The following is a 23,153-nucleotide window of genomic DNA, read 5'->3' on the forward strand; positions in this document are numbered from 1 at the left end:
TATTAAAAATCAGTAAAATATGTACTTCATTTATTTCTAGAAATAAGAATGTGAAATATAAGCATCATAACATACCAGGAAATTAAATATAAAAATACAGAAGACACTTATGAATACATTCATTGAACTTGATAACAATGGATCAAATACAGTTGTGTCTCTAGAAAGCTAATTTCACTGTGGAACAAATGGGAAGCAAAGAAAAGGAGTTCATTAATGACATCTATTCTCATGAATCTTGAGGGTGAGGAAGAAGTGATAAAGTAGAGAGATGTGGGGTTGTAGAAGGACTTAAATAAGAGAGAAAAAAGAGTTAAAAGAAAGGGTAAATTTAGAGATACACAAATAAGAGGGAAGCAAGTTTCTTGAAGAGATGAGAATTTAGAGGTCTGGTGGGGGATCAACCTTGAAGAGGATACTAATGTCTCTTCTACTGAGATGGGATGAAAACAATTAAGAATGTGGCTTCTGATTCATTCTTAGATGCAAGAACAGCAAACAGATGTGAAATTTGTCTTCCTAACAGTTTCTATTTTCTCTTTAAAATAAATGCAAAGGTTTCATTTTCAAAGAGTAAACCATTTTAGGAAAGTGGTAAAAGGAAATCGATACTGATCAGGGATATAGAGAGACTTGGAGAGGTTGGAGATCAGGACATCAATCCTCAGCGTTTTGAAATGTATTTTGGGATATAATGCTCAGTTCGACTCTCCATCCCTTCTTGTGTATTGTACTGAATTAGTCTGCTAACTGCCTTCCTTGCTGTCTCTTTGGCCCCTAGTTTCTGGGGATAAAGATCATTCTCTAAAACTAGTAATGTAAGGGCCTCAAGGATACATGCTTTTCTGGCATCTCCTTGGGGCAGCTCCATGGTTTATTCCAGTTATACCTGAAGTTCTCCAAATCAATCTGTGTTGTATCTGGGGCTTCTTTACAGACTCTGTTTTTTGTCCTACTTGAATTGTATGCTTTGGAAGAGTAGAAACAATGATTCTTCTCATCACATGATACCCTGCAAATGTAAATGTTTATTTGACCATCCATAAATACTTATTAAGTAAATGAATATTTTTTAAAACATATGGTAGAAGTAGTTCTTTTTCTCCTCTTTAATCATATAGGGTACTCATATTCTTCCTTCAAAATCCAACTCAAAGACATCTGCCCAAATTCCTCCCCATCCTCCCTGCTCCTTCTGTTGTCCTAACACCTGGTGCACATCTTTATCATGTTTGTCACCCTGACCCTTGTTAGACTGTAAGCTTCTTGAGAGCAATAGCATGATTTATTTATATTTGATCCTCTGGGAAAAAAATGCTCAATAGATTTTTTAAAAATCATCCAAAAATAGATACTTTAGCTTCTGAGTGTGCGAGAAGAATGACAACATGAGGGAAATGAAAGTATGAGTTTAGATTGAAACCAGAAGGTAGTTTCACCAAGACCTTATAGGATAGGTTGGAAAAAAATAGAAGTTAATCACTGACTTAACTTGAATTTGAATTTATCTGGCAGCTAAAATGTAGAGGAAAACAAAAGTGTCACATATTTCTTAATTAATTAAATGAAATTTATCTTTATGAAAGTACTTAGTATTTTGTAAAAGTACTCAGTATCTATAAGCAATATAGATATTGCTATACTATATAGATATTGCTATACTCTTAACAATATCTTCGTGTAGTATTTTTAGAAAAAACAAAAAACATGTACAAATAAAAATTGTATATACTGAAAGCCCATAATACATTAAAGAATAAAATTTGGGTTTTCAGCTGAAATATGATCCAGATATGTTACCTTATGATGATCTAACAAAATGTAGAAATAAAATTTAATGAATCTGAAATTAACCTCAATTAAGTTTCTCTTAATAAGATATCTCAGGTTATCCTTTAGCAAGAGCTGGATTAAAGCTTTCTCAGTGCTGACATTCAAAGATTTTTAAAAGGGGACTTAAATGTTTTTATACAAGGTGTAGAGAAGGCAAAGGTGACAATCTTTTGCATGATTTTAGGAGTCTGATTTTTATTCTTATTTTAGTCAAAGATCATATTTCTTCTGATTAGTATTTTTTAAATCAACATTTTTGCTTATATCTCAGATATATTTGTAAAACAGAAAATCTACTCACATATTTTTCCCCTTGGCATTAAACACTGCGTGAGAGTCGATTTGAGCCTGAAAAAAAATATTAAAGTGCCATTATTTTAGAGTCTTAATTACATTGACTGTAGAAGAATCTCAGCAAAATAAATATGTAATTTTGAGATACTTACATCTTGATAATTTCTCAGAATTAAGGTTCTTGAAAAAGACAATTCCCTGGTGGTTGAGAGAATAGATATGGTTATTTAGTATTCTACATTTAAATATTAGAGAATAGCTACCAACAGTGGGCTGTTTGTTAATAATCGATATGAAGCCAATCTTTCTGTTAAGTATTATATAATGCTTTCAGTGAAGTCTTATTTGTAGTTAATACTGATAATGCCAATGTCATCAGTGTGAAAACAATGCAATAGAAAGAAGACATTCATTCAGTAAACTGCTTTGTTAAATTAAGATGTATTTTTTAAGGGGGTGGTAGATAGACTTTAACCATGACTTATTACCACGTGTAATCAAAATATTATTACCGATCCTTGTCACAGACTCTCTAATAAGACCATATGTAATATGTAGTACACTTACCTTTTAAGTTTCTGGTTATGAACCACCAACTATCCCTAAATTTATTTTTTTCCTATTTACTTATTCATTGATGATGGTCCTGTTGAGGAGGAAGAAGTTTTCCTCTACTTCTCTGGGTTCTGGCTGGTCTAAGAATTAAATTGACATGAGATAAATTAACAGGAAAATCAAACAAAGTTTAGTAATGTGTATACATGGGAGAGACCCAGAAAAACTGAGTAACTAGTCAAAATGGCCAAAGTCCTCACCTTGAATACCCTCCTCAGCTAAAGATAAAAGGATGTTGAGGGTGGGGAGAGTCAGCTATGGGAAGTTACCAGGAAAACCACAGTAACTGGGTGATTGTGATGCAGATTTAAGTCATTGCCTTCTCTATTGATAAGAGTTTCGAGAGACCTGGTTGTCCTCATGTATACATGTGTCCAGGTATAAGAGGGAGACACACTTACAAATGGAGATTTCCCTTATAAATGTACATGTTTCTTACAAAGGGGCAACTCCTACTTGGTTTTCAGAGTCTTTCCCACTTCTGCTGTTTCTCAGAAAATAACAAGCTTAAAACAATTAATATGCCAAAGAGACATATTTTAGGGTGACAAATTCTGATCCCCTACGTTGCCTCAAACAATGTGTAGTAGAAGCTAGGATGTTTAAACAAAATTAATAATGTGACTGAGAAAGTCTTGTGTTTCAAATATACATCTCATTTTCAGTGTAATTAATAAACAGTATTATTTCATCAATCAAATTAATGGTAAGCAAATAAGTTAAATGCTTTTGTTTCTCATCCAGTGTACCAGCCTTTTTAAACTAACTTCATTGGAAGTGTAGGTTTATTATGATGAGTACTTTTAACCGTAGGTCTTAGATTCACTCATTTCTGTTCAATAGGATGAATTGCACATGCTATGTGCCTAGTGGTGTTTAGGGAACTATAAAGGATAAAAGAGAATTAGGATAAAAGGTTCTTATCCATCAAATAGTTTATCATTTATTTAGGGTAATAAATTACTGAATAAAAGCCAAAAAGTAATATACACCAAAAATGCATGACAGGCCCATGCCATGGGTGAACAAGGAGAGAACACCTAGAACAGCAGAGTTAAAATAAAGTCTCTAAGGAAGAAAAGAAATGTAAACCATCCTCTAAAAGAGGTAAGTGTTGCTGAATGCAAGTTAGTGTGCCCTATGCACAGTGAGGCCAAACAAACCCAAGTGTCAGAGTTTGTACCAGGGAAAGGTTTATTGCAAAAGCCAAGCAAGGAGAACACACAGGTCAAGCTACAAAGCCCAAACGCCCTGATGGTTTTGGGGGAAGCGTTTTTATAAGCAAAATTTGGGGTGAGCCATGCAGGGTATGAGACTTTCTTCTGATTGGTTGGTGCTGAGGTAACAGGGCAGTGCTCCAGGAATCTTGTGCTCAGCCATATATTATCATCCTCCACCTAGGTGGGGCCCTTAGTTGTGCAGAAGAATTCGAAGATGTTGTTATGTATACTTCTTCAGGTGGAACCAGGACCCTGCCCCATCATTGCACTATTGTTTCTTGACTGTCCCTCCTTTGTTTCTGCATTCCTTCACTTTTCTGGTTAGCAACTGTTTGAATTTGCCCTTTGGTAGTCCTGAAAGGTCTAGGAAACTGAAGCCTTGTTCCTATAAGCAAGAAATGGAGGGCTTGGAAAGGATTTGTACCTGGAAGGGCCCCACAGGGTCCTGCTCGGCTTTAGAACCAAATAATGACAAGATCTATATAAGGTCTCTGCATATATCAGAGAAATAGAAAGCCTGATGAAAGCTATGTTTTAGCATATTTATTGGACACTAATGTAGAGATTCAACTGGATACAAGAAGGCATGGTAATGACTGGAAAAAGTGAACTGACCCTTTTTTTTTTTTTTTTTTTTTTTTTCTGCGGTACACGGGCCTCTCACTGTTGTGGCCTCTCCCGTTGCGGAGCACAGGCTCCGGACGCACAGGCTCCGGACGCACAGGCTCAGCAGCCATGGCTTACGGGCCTAGTCGCTCCACAGCATGTGGGATCTTCCCAGAACCGGGGCACGAACCCGTGTCCCCTGCATTGTCAGGCGGACTCTCAACCACTGCGCCACCAGAGAAGCCCTGAACTGACACTTTTTATTTAAGATATCCTTGCAATTATATATTTTAAAAAATAATAACAATGAATGCTGCAGCTGTTTCTATTCAAGCAGAAAATAATGATTTTATAATTTCCCATTTTGTCTGTGTGTATAATACAAATGATGTTACCAATTACCTATCCGTAGACATAGCTCTTCCCTGGAGCTAGGTGATTTTGCCACATCTTGAAACTCAAATTAATGAGTCTGTATTAATGATTAGAATAAAAATGTGATTTATATTCAAGTGATTCCCCAGGCTTTGGAGTAAAGCAAATTACAGATTAATTTATGTGAACTTAGTAATTTCAAGTATCTATTAAGAAAAAAAAAAAGTCATGAAGAACCTAGGGGTAAAACAGGAATAAAGACACAGACCTACTTGAGAATGGACTTGAGGATATGGGGAGGGGGAAGGGTAAGCTGTGACAAAGCGAAAGAGAGGCATGGACATATATACACTACCAAATGTAAGGTAGATAGCTAGTGGGAAGCAGCCGCATAGCACAGGGAGATCATCTCTGTGCTTTGTGACCGCCTGGAGGGGTGGGATAGGGAGGGTGGGAGGGAGGGAGACGCAAGAGGGAAGGGATGGGGGAACAGATGTGTATGTATGACTGATTGACTTTGTTATAAAGCAGAAACTAAAAAAAAAAAAAAAAAAAGAATAGCATAAAGGCATATCCAGCTGGAACCATTTACACAAACTGTACAGCCTGGAGGCAGGGGATGGACTTAATGACCCTAGGCTAATCAATTCCTGCTTCCTAACACAAGGAGTGATTGCAAAGTAATGATCCACCAGCCCCAGACAAACATCACTTATACATTAAATGAAGTTTCTGATTCCTCATTCCATGACAAATGTATGGCTAATCCTGATTCCTGATCCATCATAAATTGCTCTTCTCTTCAGGGTCACTAAGTGACATTTGACTGTGAGTTGTAGAAGAAGTTAAGCGGGAGAGCTTCAGCTGGAGTGGGCACAGTATTGTAGGTATAGTAAATGTTCACATTAATCTGTTGCCATCTGTCTTTATTTTGCTAACCCACTCAATCGGACACCATAAATGTTAACAGACATAGAAATGCTTTTCTTCAACATTAGCCACACATATCTTCTTGCTTCACCTCCGGAATCTCAGACAGCCCTTGATTATCATAAGCAATGCCACGATGATCCCCTAGCTCCCTGAAGTGGCTCTGAACAGTCATGCCATATAAGGCATTGTTCCTCATCCACAACCAGTTTTTGGATTCCATCTCAAGGCTCCAGTGCTCCTGTATTTGGCAGCAGATTTTTCCCCCTCTTACACAGAAAGATCCAGAATTCAACCTTTAGCTCATCTTCTAAGAATGTGGACTCAAGCTGGGGTGGTGAAGGTAAAAAAAAAAAAAAAAAAGTATACACATTTTAGGACATATATTTATTTATCTAAAACTTATAAAGCACATATTTATAGTAAAATAATTAAAAGTAAGTTTATGCTAAGGACTTAATGAAAGAAGAGAACTTGGTAACAGTAATTATAAATAATATTTAAGCAAGTTATATTTTATACTGCAATTTATATGAAATAATATTAAAATAAGAAGTGTGTTATTGAATAACGGCATGAATAACCCCAAAACGTAGGTCACTGCTCATGAGATAATACAGCATTTAGTTCATTTAGCCTTTCTGACTGTAATCGCTAAGCTTGAGATGAACAAGTTATCTCTAACTCTGGCACCTAACTCTTAAAGACTGGTGACCAAAAGATAAGAATTAGGAAACCCAGAAGAAAAAGATAGTTACGTTTTGCTTACGAACTTCAAACTTGTGTCATGGCACTACATAACATTTGAAAATCCTTGGGGATGATTAAATTCATACCTATTGATATCTGGTGCTTACCAAAGCATAAACACACTGCCTCTGAGGATTTAAAATTACTTTTAAAGGGTATTAACACAATCCACCATATTCACTTTGGAATTTTCTTACTGCAATACTATAATAATGCTCTGAATCAGCTTTGCTGAATCTAACTTCTCTTGAATAGCTTTATTCTGTTTTGCGAGTTCTAATTTTGTTGACCAAGACAACCTGGACATAAGTTTAAGTAAGTTTTGGTACTGAATTCTCTTGTATAACTTAAAAGCTGTAAACATGCTATAAAAAAATTTCCAAAATCATTTGTCTGTTAATAGCATTTTTGTCATCAGCTCTAAAATAGACCAGTGAATCAATAATTTGTATTCATTGATTTGGAAAATGGAATATAATTAATATTAGGTACAAAAGAATAAGACATTTAAATTACAATATATTCAAAAGAACTTATTTCAGTTATATTTCTAGTATCTTTTTGTTATAGCAGAAGTAATACTTGCCTTTTTAAGTAAAATCTAGCTATATAATCTATTCAAAAACTAATTCAAAATCTGGGATAATTTACACCTGGCCTCTTTAGACCTAAGAAAAATATTTTTCACATAGTTCACATTCAATAAATGTAAATAGTAATAATTCAAGTTTGAAATTATATTATATATGTAAAAAGAAAATGTTATTTAAGAAAAAGTAAACATGATCACAGCAAAGCATATTCTCTGAGATAAAATACATTCAGTATAGATATAGTAATCTACCATTATTGATATAGTAATGGTAAGTCATATATATTAATGTGTTTTATTTCAAAAGTATGTATTTATTACTTTAAGAAAATTCTGAAAGACACATAGTAAACATTGCTTTGTTAGCCTAATTAAAATGGATAAGTCTAAAAAGTGTATAATCATTTTATTAACATTTAAAAGAAATTTCCATGTACTGATTTGATGACAGGATTGATTCCTGTCACTTTAATCAAAATAACAGGCCATGCTACCCAAGAGAAATAAGACTTCCATATAAAATGGTAATTCATTCACTGCCATCTATTTACATTAGCACCTCACATTTACTGAAGTATCCATTGATAATTTTTTAATGTATGGAACAACTTGAACTGAATTGGTATCTTAGAGGGAGCAGGCTTCATTTTTTTACATGCAAGCTATTGAAGGACTTCTACTAGGTTAAGAAGCTAAGGTGATACATTTAAGAAATACAAAAAATAAAATAAAATAAAAATAAAAAGATAACTGATACTTTCCTTTCTGAAAAAGCAATACAGTTTAAATAGAAGTCAGTAGAAATTATTACAGCTCAACTCAATAAGTTACCGCTGATACAGCTAGAGGTTATAGTAGAGGTAGGCCATGGAATAGGCAAGCAGTCCTTGCCTATTTAATTCCCACACAGGCTATTTCTTCAAATAATTTCTGAAAGGTATATGCTACATAATGCTTTGTTCATCCAATGACAACAGGATCAAAAAAGTATTATCAATTTATTTAATGTTTAATGCAATTTATTTATTTATTTATTATTTCTAACATCTTTATTGGAGTATAATTCCTTTACAATGGTGTGTTAGTTTCTGCTTTATAACAAAGTGAATCAGTAATACATATACATATGTTCCCATATCTCTTCCCTCTTGCGTCTCCAGCCCTCCCACCCTCCCTGTGATCACAAAGCACTGAGCTGATCTCCCTGTGCTATGCGGCTGCTTCCCACTAGCTATCTATTTTATGTTCGGTAGTGTATATATGTCCATGCCACTCTCTCACTTTGTCACTTACACTTCCCCCTCCCTATACCCTCAAGTCGATTCTCTAGTATGTCTGTGTCTTTATTCTGGTCTTACCTCTAGGTTCTTCATGACATTTCTTTTTTCTTAGATTCCATATATATGTGTTAGCATACAGTATTTGTCTTTCTCTTCTGACTTACTTCACTCTGTATGACAAACTCTAGGTCCATCCACCTCACTACAAATAACTCAATTTCGTTTCTTTTTATGGCTGAGTAATATTCCATTGTATATATGTGCCACATCTTCTTTATCCATTCATCTGTCGATGGACACTTCGGTTGCTTCCATGTCCTGGCTTTTGTAAATAGAGCTGCAATGAACATTGTGGTACATGACTCTTTTTGCATTATGGTTTTCTCAGGGTATGTGCCCAGTAGTGGGATTGCTGGGTCATATGGTAGTTCTATTTGTAGTTTTTTAAGGAACCTCCATAGTGTTCTCCATAGTGACTGTACCAATTCACATTCCCACCAGCAGTGCAAGAGTGTTCCCTTTCCTCCACACCCTCTCCAGCATTTATTGTTTCTAGATTTTTTGATGATGGCCATTCTGACCAGTGTGAGATGATATGTCATTTTAGTTTTGATTTGCATTTTTCTAATGATTAATGATGTTGAGCATTCTTTCATGTGTTTGTTGACAATCTGTATATCTTCTTTAGAGCAATGTCTATTTATGTCTTCTGCCCATTTTTGGACTGGGTTGTTTGTTTGTTTGTTATTGAGCCGCATGAGCTACTTGTGAATTTTGCAGATTAATCCTGTGTCGGTTGCTTCATTTGCAAATATTTTCTCTCATTCTGAGGGTTGGCTTTTGGTCTTGTTTATGGTTTCCTTTGCTGTACAAAAGCTTTTAAGTTACATTAGGTCCCATTTGTCTATTTTTTTTTTTTATTTCCATTTCCCTAGGAGGTGGGTCAAAAAGGATCGTGCTGTTATTTATGTCGTAGAACATTCTGCCTATGTTTTCCTCTAAGAGATTGATAGTTTTTGGCCTTACATTTAGGTCTTTAATCCATTTTGAGCTTATTTTTGTGTATGGTGTTAAGGAGTGTCCTAATCTCATACATTTACATGTAGCTGTCCAGTTTCCCCAGCACCACTTATTGAAGAGGCTGTCTTTTCTCCACTGTACATTCCTGCCTCCTTGATCAAAGATAAGGTGACCATATGTGCGTGGGTTTATCTCTGAGCTTTCAATCCTGTTTCATTTATCTATATTTCTGTTTTTGTGCCAGTACCATACTGTCTTGATTACTGTAGCTTTGTAGTATAGTCTGAAGTCAGGGAGCCTGATTCCTCCAGCTCCGTTTTTCGTTCTCAAGATTGCTTTGGCTATTCGGGGTCTTTTGTGTTTCCATACAAATCATGAAATTTTTTGTTCTAGTTCTGTGAAAAATGCCAGTGGTAGTTTGATAGGGATTGCATTGAATCTGTAGATTGCTTTGGGGAGTAGAGTCATTTTCACAATGTTGATTCTTTCAATCCAAGAACATGGTATATCTCTCCATCTATTTGTATCATCTTTAATTTCTTTCATCAGTGTCTTATAATTTTATGCATACAGGTCTTTTGTCTCCTTAGGTAGGTTTCTTCCTAGATATTTTATTCTTTTTGTTGCAATGGTAAATGGGAGTGTTTTCTTGATTTCATTTTCAGATTTTTCAGCAATAGTGTATAGGAATGCCAGAGATTTCTGTGCATTAATTTTGTATCCTGCTACTTTACCAAATTCATTGATTAGCTCTAGTAGTTTCCTGGTAGCATCTTTAAGATTCTCTATGTATAGTATCATACCACCTGCAAACAGTGACAGCTTTACTTCGGCTTTTCCAATTTGGATTCCTTTTATTTCCCTTTCTTCTCTGATTGCTGTGGCTAAAACTTCCAAAACTATGTTGAATAAGAGTGGTGAGAGTGGGCAGGCTTGTCTTGTTCCTGATCTTAGTGGAAATGGTTTCAGTTTTTCACCATTGAGGACGATGTTGGCTGTGGGTTTGTCATATGTGGCCTTTATTATGTTGAGGAAAGTTCCATCTATTCCTACTTTCTGCTGGGTTTTTATCATAAATGGGTGTTGAATTTGTCAAAAGCTTTCTCTGCATCTGTTGAGATGATCATATGGTTTTTCTCCTTCAGTTTGTTAATATGGTGTATTTCACGATTGATTTGCATATATTTAAGAATCCTTGTGTTCCTGGAATAAACCCCACTTGATCATGGTATATGATCCTTTTAATGTGCTGTTGGATTCTGTTTGCTACTATTTTGTTAAGGATGTTTGCATCTATGTTCATCAGTGATATTGGCCTGTAGAGTTCATTCTTTGTGACATCTTTGTCTGGTTTAGGTATCAGGGTGATGGTGGCATGTGGAATGAGTTTGGGAGTGTTCCTCTCTCTGCTATATTTTGAAAGAGTTTGAGAAGGATAGGTATTAGCTCTTCTCTAAATGTTAGATAGAATTCGCCTGTGAAGCCATCTGGTCCTGGGCTTTCGTTTGTTGGATTTTTTTTTTTTTTTTTTTTTGTGATATGCGGCCTCTCATCACTGTGGCCTCTCCCGTTGTGGAGCACAGGCTCTGGACACGCAGGCTCAGTGGTCATGGCTCACAGATTCAGCCACTCTGCGGCATGTGGGATCCTCCTGGACTAGGGCACGAACCCATGTCCCCTGCATCAGCAGGCGGACTCTCAACCACCGCACCACCAGGGAAGCCCTTTGTTGGAAGATTTTTAATCACAGTTTCAATTTCAGTGCTTGTGATTGGTCTGTTCATATTTTCTATTTCTTCCTGATCCAGTCTTGGCAGGTTGTGCATTTCTAAGAATTTGTCCATTTCTTCCAGGTTGTCCATTTTATTGGCATAGAGTTGCTTGTAGTAATCTCTCATGATCTTTTGTATTTCTGCAGTGTCAGTTGTTACTTCTCCTTTTTCATTTCTAATCCTATTGATCTGAGTCCTCTCCCTTTTTTTCTTGATGTGTCTGGTTAATGGTTTATCAATTTTGTTTATCTTCTCAAAGAACCAGCTTTTAGTTTTATTGATCTTTGCTATCATTTCCTTCATTTCTTTTTCATTTATTTCTGATCTGACCTTTATGATTTCTTTCCTTCTGCTAACTTCGGGGTTTTTTTGTTCTTCTTTCTCTAATTGCTTTAGGTGCAAGGTTATGTTGTTTATTCGAGAGGTTTCCTGTTTCTTAAGGTAGGATTGTATTGCTATAAACTTCCCTCTTAGAACTGCTTTTGCTGCATCCCATAGGTTTTGGGTCGTTGTGTCTCCACTGTCATTTGTTTCTAGGTATTTTTTTATTTCCTCTTTGATTTCTTCAGTGATCACTTCGTTATTAAGTAGTGTATTGTTTAGCCTCCATGTGTTTGTATTTTTTACAGAGCTATTCCTGTCATTGATATCTAGTCTCATAGCATTGTGGTCAGAAAAAATACTTGATAAAATTTCAATTTTCTTAAATTTACCAAGGCTTGATTTGTGACCCAAGATATGATCTATCCTGGAGAATGTTCCATGAACACTTGAGAACAATGTGTATTCTGTTGTTTCTGTATGGATTGTCCTATAACTATCAATCAAGTTTATTTAGTCTATTGTGTCATTTAAAGCTTGTGTTTCCTTATTTTCTGTCTGTTTGATCTGTCCATTTGTGTAAGTGGTGTGTTAAAGTCCCCCCTATTATTGTGTTACTGCTGATTTCCCCTTTTATGTCTATTAGCATTTGTCTTAAGTATTGAGGTGTTCCTTTTTTGGGTGCATAAGTATTTATAATTGTTATATCTTCTTCTTGGACTGATCCCTTGATCATTATGTAGTGTCCTTCTTTGTCTCTTGTAATAGTCTTTATTTTAATGTCTGTGTTATCTGATATGAGTATTGCTACTCTAGCTTTGTTTTGATTTCCATCTGCATGGAATATCATTTTCCATCCCTCACTTTCAGCTCTTTGTGTCCTTAGGTCTGAAGTGGGTCTCTTGTAGACAGCATATATATGGGTCTTGTTTTTGTACCCATTCAGCCAGTCTGTGTCTTTTGGTTACAGCATTTAATCCACTTACCTTTAAGGTAATTATCAATGTGTATATTCCTATTACCATTTTCTTAATTGTTTTGGGTTTTTTTTTTTTTTGTAGGTTTTTTCCTTTTCCTGTGTTTCCTGCCTAGAGAAGTTCCTTTAGCATTAGTTGTAAAGCTGGTTTTGTGGTGCTGAATTCTGTTAGCTTTTGCTTGTCTGTAAAGGTTTTAATTTCTCCATCAAATCTGAATGAGATCCTTGCTAGGTAGAGTAATCTTGGTTTTTCTCCTTCATCACTTTAAATATGTCCTGCCACTCCCTTCTGGCTTGCAGAGTTTCTGCTGAAAGATCAGCTGTTAACCTTATGGGGATTCCCTTGTGTGTTATTTGTTGTTTATCCCTTGCTGATTTTAATATGTTTTCTTTGTATTTAATTTTTGATAGTTTGATTAATATGTGTCTTTGCGTGTTTCTCCATGGATTTATGCTGTATGGGACTCTCTGTGCTTCCTCGACTTGACTGACTATTTTCTTTCCAATGTTAGGGAAATTTTCAACTATAATCTCTTCAAATATTTCTCAGGCCCTTTCCCTTTCTCTTCTTCTTCTGGGATGCATATAATTTGTGTGTGTGTGTGTGTGTGGTATGTGGGCCTCTCACTGTTGTGGTCTCTCCCGTGGTGGAGCACAGGCTCCAGATGCACAGGCTCAGCTGCCATGGCTCACAGACCCAGATGCTCCGCGGCATGTGGGATCCTCCCAGACCGGGGCATGAACTCGTGTCCCCTGCGTCGGTATGTGGACTCTCAACCACTGCGCCACCACGGAAGCCCAAATACATATAATTTGAACGTTGGTGTGTTTAATGTTGTCCCAGAGGTCTTTGAGACTGTCCTCATTTCTTTTCATTCTTTATTCTTTATTCTGCTCCTTGGCAGTTATTTCCATCATTCTGTCTACCAGCTCACTTATCTGTTCTTCTGCCTCAGTTATTCGATTCCGTCTAGTTTATTTTTCATTTCATATGCATATCAGATAAGACAGACTTTAATATAAAGACTATTACAAGAGACAAGAAGGACACTACATAATGATCAAAGGATCAGTCCAAGAAGAAGATATAACAATTATAAATACTTATGCACCCAACATAGGAACACCTCAATACTTAAGGCAAATGCTAATAGCCATAAAAGGGGAAATTGACAGTAACATAATAATAGGGGGGACTTTAACACACCACTTACACAAATGGACAGATAAAGCAGACAGAAAATAAATAAGGAAACACAATCTTTAAATGACACAATAGACTAAATAAACTTGATTGATAGTTATAGGACATTCCACCAAAAGCGGCAGAATATGCATACTTCTCAAGTGCTCACAGAACATTCTCTAGGATAGATCACATCTTGGGTCACAAATCAAGCCTTGCTAAATTTAAGAAAACAAATCATATCAGGCATCTTTTCCGACCACAACGCTATGAGATTAGAAATCAATTACAGGAAAATAAAAACTGTAAAATATACAAACACATGGAGGCTAAACAGTACACAACTAAATAACCAGGAAATCACTGACAAAATCAAAGAGGAAATTAAAAAATTCCTAGAAACAATGACAATGAAAACACGACAACCCAAAACCTATGGGATGCAGCAAAAGCAGTTCTAAGAGGGAAGTTTATAACAATAAAATCCTAATTCAAGAAACAAGAAAAATCTCAAATAAACAACCTAACATTACACCTAACGCAACTGGAGAAAGAAGAACAAACAAAACACAAAGTTAGTAGAAGGAAAGAAATCATAAAAAGCAGAGCAGAAATAAATGAAATAGAAACAAAGAAAACAATAGCAAAGATCAATACAACCAATAGCTGGTTCTCTGAGCAGATAAACAAAATTGAAAAACCTTTAGCCAGACTCATTAAGAAAAAAAGGGAGAGGACTTAAGTCAATAAAATTAGAAATGAAAAAGGAGAATTTACAACTGACACCACAGAAATACAAAGGATCATAAGTGACTACTACAAGCAATTATATGCCAGTAAAATGGACAACCTGGAAGAAATGGACAAATTCTTAGAAAAGTAAAAACTTCCACGACTGAACCAGGAAGAAATAGAAAATTAAAAAAAAATAATCACAAATAATGAAATTGAAACTGTGATTAAAAATCTTCCAGCAAACAGAAGTCCAGGATCAGATGGCTTCACAGGTGAATTCTATCAAACATTTAGAGAAGAGCTGACACCTATCCTTCTCAAGCTCTTCCAAAAAATTACAGGGGGAGGAACACTCACAAACTTGTTCTACAAGACCACCATCACCATGATGCCAAAACCAGACAAATATATTACAGAGAATGAAAATTACAGCCCAATATCACTGATGAACATACACACACAAATTCTCAACAAAATACTATCAAACCAAATCCAACAACACATTAAAAGGATCATACCCCATGATCAAGTGGAATTTATCCCAAGGTTGCAAGGATTCTTCAATATATGCAAATCAATCAATGTGATAAACCATATTAACAAATTGAAGCATAAAAACCATAAGATCATCTCAATAGATGCAGAAAAAGCTTTTGACAAATTTCAGGATACATTTATGATAAAAACTCTCCAAAAAGTGGTCAAAGAGCAAACCTACCTCAACATAATAAAAGCCATTATGACAAATGCACAGCAGACATTCTCAATGGTGAAAAACTGAAAGCATGTCCTCTAAGATCAGGAAGAAGACAAGGGTGTCACCTCTCGCCACTATTATTCAGTATAGTTTTGGAAGTCTTAGGCATGGCAATCAGAGAAGAAAAAGAAATAAAAGGAATACAAATTGGAAAAGAAGAAGTAAAACTGTCACTCTTTGCAGATGACATGATACTATACATAGAGAATCCCAAAGATGCTACCAGAAAACTACTAAAACTAATCAGTGAATTTGGTAAGGTTGCAGGATATGAAATTAATGCACAAAAATCTCTTTCATTCCTATACTAACAATGAAAGATCAGAAAGAGAAATTAAGGAAACTACGATTTACCATTGCAACAAAAAGAATAAAATATCTAGGAATAAACCTACCTAGAGGAGGCAAAAGACCTGTATGGAGAAAACTATAAGGTACTGATGAAAGAAATCAAAGACGACACAAACAGATGGAGAAATATACCATGTTCTTGGATTGGACGAATCAATATTGTGAAAATTACTCTACTACCCAAAGCAATATATAGATTCAGTGCAACCCCTATCAAATTACCAGTGGCATTTTTCAGAGAACTAGAACAAAAAATTTCACAATTTGTATGGAAACACAAAAGACCCCGAATAGCCAAAGCAGTCTTGAGAAAGAAAAATAAAGCTTGAGGAATCAGGCTCCCTGACTTCATACTATACTACAAAGCTACAGTAATCAAGATAGTATGACATTGGCACAAAAACAGAAATATAGATCAATCGTACAGGATAGAAAGCCCAGAGATAAACCCACGCATATATGGTCACCTTATTTTTGATAAAGAAGGCAAGAATATACAATGGAGAAAAGACAGCCTCTTCAATAAGTGGTGCTGAGAAAGCTGGACAGCTACATGTAAAAGAATGAAGTTATAACACTCCTTAATACCATACACAAAAATAAGCTCAAAATGGATTAAAGACCTAAATGTAAATCCAGACACTATAAAACTCTTAGAGGAAAACATAGGCAGAATGCTCTATGACATAAATAACAGCAAGATCCTTTTTGACCCACCTCCTAGAGGAATGGAAATAAAAACAAAAATAAACAAATGGGACCTAATGAAACTTAAAAGCTTTTACACAGCAAAGGAAACCATAAATGAGACGAAAAGACAACCCTCAGAATGGGAGATCTTCTGCCCATTTTTGGATTGGGCTGTTTGTTTTTTTGATATTGAGCTGCATGAGCTGCTTGTAAATTTTGGAGTTTAATCCTTTGTCAGTTGCTTCATTTGAAAATACTTTCTCCCATTCTGAGGGTTGAGTACTCAGAAGACTTTTGCCTCAGTCTTCTGAGGGAACACTCATGCACTGTTGGTGGGAATGTAACTTGATACAGCCACTATGGAAAACAGTATGGAGGTTCCTTAAGAATCTAAAAATAGAAGTACCATATGACCCAACAATCCCACTCCTGGGAATATACCCAGAGAAAACCATAATTCAAAAAGACACATGCACCCCAGTATTCATAGCAGCACTATTTACAATAGCCAGGACATGCAAGCTACCTAAATGTCTATTGACAGAGGAATGGATAAAGAAGATGTGGTGCATATATACAATGGTCTATTACTGAGCCATAAGAAGAAACCAAATTATGTCATTTGTAGAGATGTGGATGGACCTAGAGAGTGTCATACAGAGTGAAGTAAGTCAGAAAGAGAAAAACAAATATATATTAACTCATATATGTGGAATCTAGAAATATGGTATAGATGATCTTATTTGCAAAGCAGAAATAGAGAACAGATGAATGGATACCAAGTGGGAAATAGGGGTGGTGGAGGAATTGGTAGATTGGCATTGACATATATACACTATTGATACTATGTATAAAATAGACAACTAATGAGAACATACTGTATAGCACAGGGAACTCTAGTTAGTGTACTGTGGTGACCTAAATAGGAAGGAAGTCCAAAAAAAAGGGAATATATGTATATGTATAGCTGATTCATTTTGCTGTACAGTAGAAACTAACACAACATTATAAAGCAACTATACACCAATAAAAATTAATTAAAAAACAAAACAAAAACAAAGATGTCAGCAGGGCTGCTCCCTTATGAAGCCTCTAGGGGAGAATCTGTCTACTTGTCTTTTCTATCTTCTGGAGACTAACTGTATTCAGCTTGTGTCTCCTCACTTCATTTTCAAAACCAGCAGTGTTACATCTTATCTGTCTTTCACATGACCTTCTCTCCTGTATCAAATCTCCTTCTCCCTCCACTTAGAAAGAAAGATATATGTGATAATATTTAGGACCCACTCAGGTTATCTGGAATAATCTTCCCATCTCAAAATTCTTAATTTAATCACATCTGTTAAGTCTCTTTTGCCATATAAGATAACATTCCCAGGTTCTAGGGATTAAGATGTAATCATTTCTGGAGACCTGCTACATATGCCAAGCATCCTAAGAGCAAGATTGGAAATGAGAGGGAAAGAGAAGAGGAGACACTGGAGTGTTCTGTGAAATTTCATTTTTAATAATTTACAAGTGTTCAGTCAAGAAGAAACAAACATGAAGCCAAACCAAATATACAAAATAAAATTTCTTTGTTATTTTTAGGTGTTTTAAATGTTTATCTACGTTTGAAAGGGCAGACAACGATAGAGAATCCACTGTGGTCCTCAAGTGGGAATAAAGGACAACGATGGAATGAGGCACATGTTAATATATATCCAATTACTTCATTTCAGGTAAGAAAAGAACAATCATGTCTGCGGATATATTTTTGCTCTTGAACATAATGTTAAAGGCAAATCTTGACCAAAATTAGAATGAATATGCAAAAATTCTGACATGAGCATCTCAAAAATCACATGATTAAGTTTCCCTTTAGTTCTAAAAGTTGTTTTATAAAGAGAAAATGTCCTTTTCTTTTATTAATTAACATCTACCAAGTAATATATTTGAATAATTGTCTATCCGAATTCAAGTGATTTGCCTCGAGAAAATGTAATTTGTTTCTACAAAATCATATGTGTGTATTTTTTTCCTTAAAGACAAACAACATAGATTCTTATAATAAAGGAAGCTGGATAATCAATTCTCAATTAATCTGTTTGAATTTTACCTGATGGAATTTTGTATACTTTAGCAAAATGTGTCTCTTTGAGGTAATGTCATTTTAGTAATTTATTACTTTGATTATCAAAGTTAGAGAACTTTAAACAAGTTACTTTTATTTGTTTTTATATAGAAAAGAAGAAAGGCTTAGATAGGATTAAGAGAATTAGCTGCAAATATATAATAAAAATTTTAATGATTATAGCAATGGTCATCATGGCTAGAAAAATTTTTTCATAAACTATTTTAGTGGAGAAAATAATGTAGTTTTAGTGATTTTAGTAACTTTATATATGTATTTTATATACTCTGGCTGAGTATGTTTTTCTACTGGGTATTTCTTAATTGCATTTCATGGCATTTAGTAAGGGTATAGAAATTCAGAGAGCTTCAATTATGCCAATTTTCAATTGGTGGAATGCTCTCTTCTTGTAACTTAATCTATAAAATTCTAATGACTGATTTAGAAATACACTTCTAAAACTAACCAGGATGATAAAAATGCATTCAGTTTTTCACTCTGGTAAAGAAAAATGGAGTAAGTCCGAGCTGATTATCTACAAACACATAAAAGCAACTCAATTCATAGATCCTAGTAATTATTTTGTTTCTATGAAGAATAAAATAGTTGAATAAAAAAGAATAAAATAAGTTGAATAGAGAATAAAAAAAATAAGAAGAGAGAATTAAAAAGTTGAATCTAAAGCAACATATCATTAAACCAAATCAAACTGGGAAGACAGAACTCCAAAGCATTACTGATAAAAGTAACCTTAATATAAAAATGTACATACCTCTATAGGCATCAAAGAACCTTTCTTTCTAAAAAAAATGATGTTCTTCTAGACATATTTTTGCTTCCTATGTCACTGCCTTACCAACACAAAATTATTAAATCAAATACATATAAAGTATTTAAGGGACTAGTTATATTGTTTCCTTCAGGATAATCCTTTATTGCCATAGACATCAATTTAGTAAATATTTATTGAGTACCTTCAAGACAATCATTTATTGTCACAGACAACAGTACCATAAATACTTATTGAGCTACTACTGTGTGCCAGGCACATTGCTAGACATGAAGATTTCATAGTGATTGTTTACCTCAGATTGGTGGAAATACACATCTAAACACATACATCACATACTTTAATAAGTGCAGTAATAGAAATATGCACAAGTTTCTATGAGCACACCTAGTCAACAAGAAAAGTATAGAGGGGAGTCAAGAGAAGCCTGTTATATGGGGTGAAACCTGAAGAGAGGGATTGCAAAGTAGAAAAAGTTCTAATATTAATATTGCAGCAGGGTTCAGAGTAAACCAAGACATGGAGGTCATACATCACAGGATTTGTCAGAGAAACAGAGAGACATTTATCTGGAATTTGCTACACAAAAATAAATCAAAGACTGATGTGAGATGAGGTTAAGGAACCTCAAGAGCATAGACACTGGGGAGTTATGGAAAGATTTTACGCAGGGGATGACATGGTGCATCACTTAGGTTGTTGTATGGAAGATGATTCAAGGAGATAAAATCGGGCCAGCAAACCAGTTAGAACACTGTCGTAAAATCCACATAAAGGATATTGAAAGGACAAACTAGGGAAGTGGTATAAAGAAAAGAGGATGGTTTCAAGATATACTTAGGTATAAAAACTAGCAGAACATTTTTATGTTGGGAATTTGGGAAGTAGCCATGAATGACCAAAGAAGCTTCTATCTGGAGTGTCTTGAGTAATGTCTGTTACTTTATCCATTACCTTAAATAACAAAAAGAGGAAAAGGGACAAACTTCAGGGATGATTATGGTTACTTCTATTTTGGACATGTTAATATAAAATGCCTGTGGAATATCCTCTTAAAGATGTGCAGAGGGCCTCCCTGGTGGCCCAAGTGGTTGAGAGTCCGCCTGCCGGTGCAGGGGGTGCGGGTTCGTGCCCCGGTCTGGGAGGATCCCATATGCCGCGGAGCGGCTGGGCCCGTGAGCCATGGCCACTGAGCCTGCGCGTCCAGAGCCTGCGCGTCCGGAGCCTGTGCTCCGCAGCGGGGGAGGCCACAACAGTGAGAGGCCCGCATACCGCAAAAAAAAAAAAAAAAAAAAAAAGATGTGCAGAAGGTTATTGCATATGTTTTTCTGAAGCTTTGGGGACAAACATTTTTGTAGGTCATTAGGCTGTATGTGCTGCCTAAAACTCTGGGAGTGGTTGATATTTCCAAGGAAAAGTGTACATATGTGAACAGTGATTAAAGACAGTGGAACCACACAGGACACTAACCAATCATTAACATGAACTGTGGAAGAGGAGCTTGATCCTAAGTAGTATTTTTTAGAGTTATAAGGAAGGAGATCCAGGAAAGTTTGGTGCTTGCAGAATTTAAAGACTGTGATTCTCAAATTGGAAAGGAGATCAAGTCCAATAGACTGGTCATTACAGAGAGTGCCCACTCTTAAGAAATTTGCATAAGGTAGTAAGGAAATTGGGAAAACCACCATCTTATCTAAAATTATTTCACTATTCACAATTTATAGAATAACCTACTGTCTTCACATTCACTAATCATTTCTTTTGCAATGTCTAATGTGCTTTCAGTCCTACTCAGTGTATTTTTCATCTCAGTCATTATACTTTCCATCTCTGTAAGTTCAATTTGAGTCTTTTTTAAAAATACATTTCATGTCTTAAGTTAATGTTTTGAACCTATTAAATCCAATTATAATAACTGTCTAATGTCATTGTCTGCTAACGATATCATCTGTGCCAGTTCTTGGTTGGTTTTGATTAATGGATGTTTTCTCATCTTTACAAGTCATTATTTTCCTGCTCCTTTACATGTCTAGTAGTCTGACTGGGTGTCAGACGTTGTAAATTTTACCTTCATAGTTGCTGGGTACTTTTGTGTTTCTTTATTCTTGAGCTTATTTGTGATGCAGTTTAGCTACTTGGAAACAGCTTGATAATTTTTGTTCCTGCTTTTAAGATTTGTTACATGAGACTAGAACAGTGTTTGATATCAGACTGATTATTTCTCAATACTGAGGCAAAAGTCTTCTGAGTACTCTACACAAATTCCTCATGAATTATGAGGTTTCCCAAGTTCTGGTTAGCTGGGCACTGTTACATTAAATGCATCCCACTGGGTCTTTCCCAGGTCTTAGGCAGTTTCCTCACATTCAAGGCCTGATCAGGACTCTGCTGAATACTTGAGGGGTACCCTCTGCAGATGTCTCTTTCTCTGCAATTCTTTCTTGGCTGGTATTCTACCCTGCATACTTTAGCTGCCTTGGATTCCTTGGACTCTCAGCTCTATCTCCTCAACCCACATTTTCTACCAGGCTCTACCTTTATTCTGCTTTCACCATAGTCTATAAATTCTGTATAGGGCAGTCATAAGGCAAACCTTGTTTGATTTCTATCACTCAGGGTTCACTGTTCTTCATTACCTGATGTCTAGTGTCCTGAATACCATTCTTTCATATACTTTGTCTGGTTATTTGGTTGTTTCATTTGGGAAGATAAATCTGGTTTCTGTTACTCTATCCTGGCTGGAAGCCAATCAAAAACTGAAGGTTTTGAATCAATGAATTTCTAAACTATTGAAATACCAATGGGAAATGAAGATAAATAAAACCATATTTTTATATTGGATCTCTAGGTTCTTATTTCTCTGAGATATTTCTAGGTCTATTGGCTAAGGACTTTCATTTCATACATCTTGATTGTTCAAGGAAATGCAACTGCACCATCCTACCCCATTTTTTAAATTTAATTTTGTTTTCAAGTTTCTTGTTGTTTTCAACTTTTTTCAGACAAAGTATTTTTTTCCTCAAAAGTCATTTATAAACTATCAAGCTTTTCAAGAATCTTGCTTTGGTATGTGATGCCTACCAGAAAAGCATAGCAAAGAAAAGTATGGAATATATTACTGTACAGATTAAGTTGTGAGAAGTTTTAATGTTATTCAAATGTAGATTTGTGGCATCCTAGAATGTCTTTAATTCAAGTGGAAAGGTTATCTCTTACCTCTCGGAATTTTAAATGAAATAAAAGTGATTTTGAGACTCTGTTACATTGACACGTTTTATGTTTTGTTTGGAGTTGTATGCCTTCGAATTAGTTTGATCCATAAACCCTTTGAAAAAACAACCACTTGCAAAGTTCTTTGTCTAAGTGTGTCCAATTAGTTTGCTTAGCTGAAAATCAAATTCTTGTGTAGTACTTTTTCAGGCAAATAGAAGTTTTCTCCTACTGAAATTTCTTTTGGGGCTCTTTTTCTAGAATTAATTTAGCATGATCGGTGCTTGTGAGGAAAATATATTTAGCTGGATTCAGAAGGATTAGGGAAGAAGTTTCCAAAAAAGTAAAATTAATATAGTGTTAGTTTTAGAATGTCACTTTTATTTTATATCCTACACCAAGGAAAATATTTAATTATTGTTTTAAATGCTTTACTTCTTTCACAGTACATTCCAAACGTTTTGTGAGGGAAAAGTATAGAGACATTATAATACTGTTTTTACATTTTCTTAGGTATAGGCGAAAAGAATTCTGGAGATCTTCTTATATCCTCATTTAGAGATTTGAAAGTATGTTTTGAGACAATTTATCTTAAATCACACAAATCCTTAACATTAAATAAGGATTGGAAAATAGATTATAATGCTCTCATTACATCATGCTGCCTTTATATATTTCTATGAATAATAATAATACAGAAAATATCATCCTCCTTAGTAGACATTACATGCTCATAT

The 23,153-nt window shown here is 35.2% G+C and overlaps 1 protein-coding gene across 4 annotated transcripts in view; it reads left to right on the forward strand.

The window, feature by feature from the left end:
- The window catches only part of MDGA2 (MAM domain containing glycosylphosphatidylinositol anchor 2), an 842,328-nt gene that overhangs the window by 809,227 nt on the left and 9,948 nt on the right, over positions 1–23,153 (forward strand). For all 4 annotated transcript variants that reach the window (XR_009531733.1, XM_060096268.1, XM_060096270.1 and 1 more), the window contains one exon: positions 17,894–18,024. Coding sequence is in view for 3 of the 4 variants with exons in the window: in XM_060096268.1 (XP_059952251.1) it covers positions 17,894–18,024 (131 nt within the window). In the remaining variant the exon portion in view is untranslated. The remainder of the gene's footprint in view (positions 1–17,893; positions 18,025–23,153) is intronic.

This window comes from Mesoplodon densirostris, chromosome 4, assembly GCF_025265405.1.
Source record: "Mesoplodon densirostris isolate mMesDen1 chromosome 4, mMesDen1 primary haplotype, whole genome shotgun sequence".
NCBI lineage: Eukaryota > Metazoa > Chordata > Mammalia > Artiodactyla > Ziphiidae > Mesoplodon > Mesoplodon densirostris.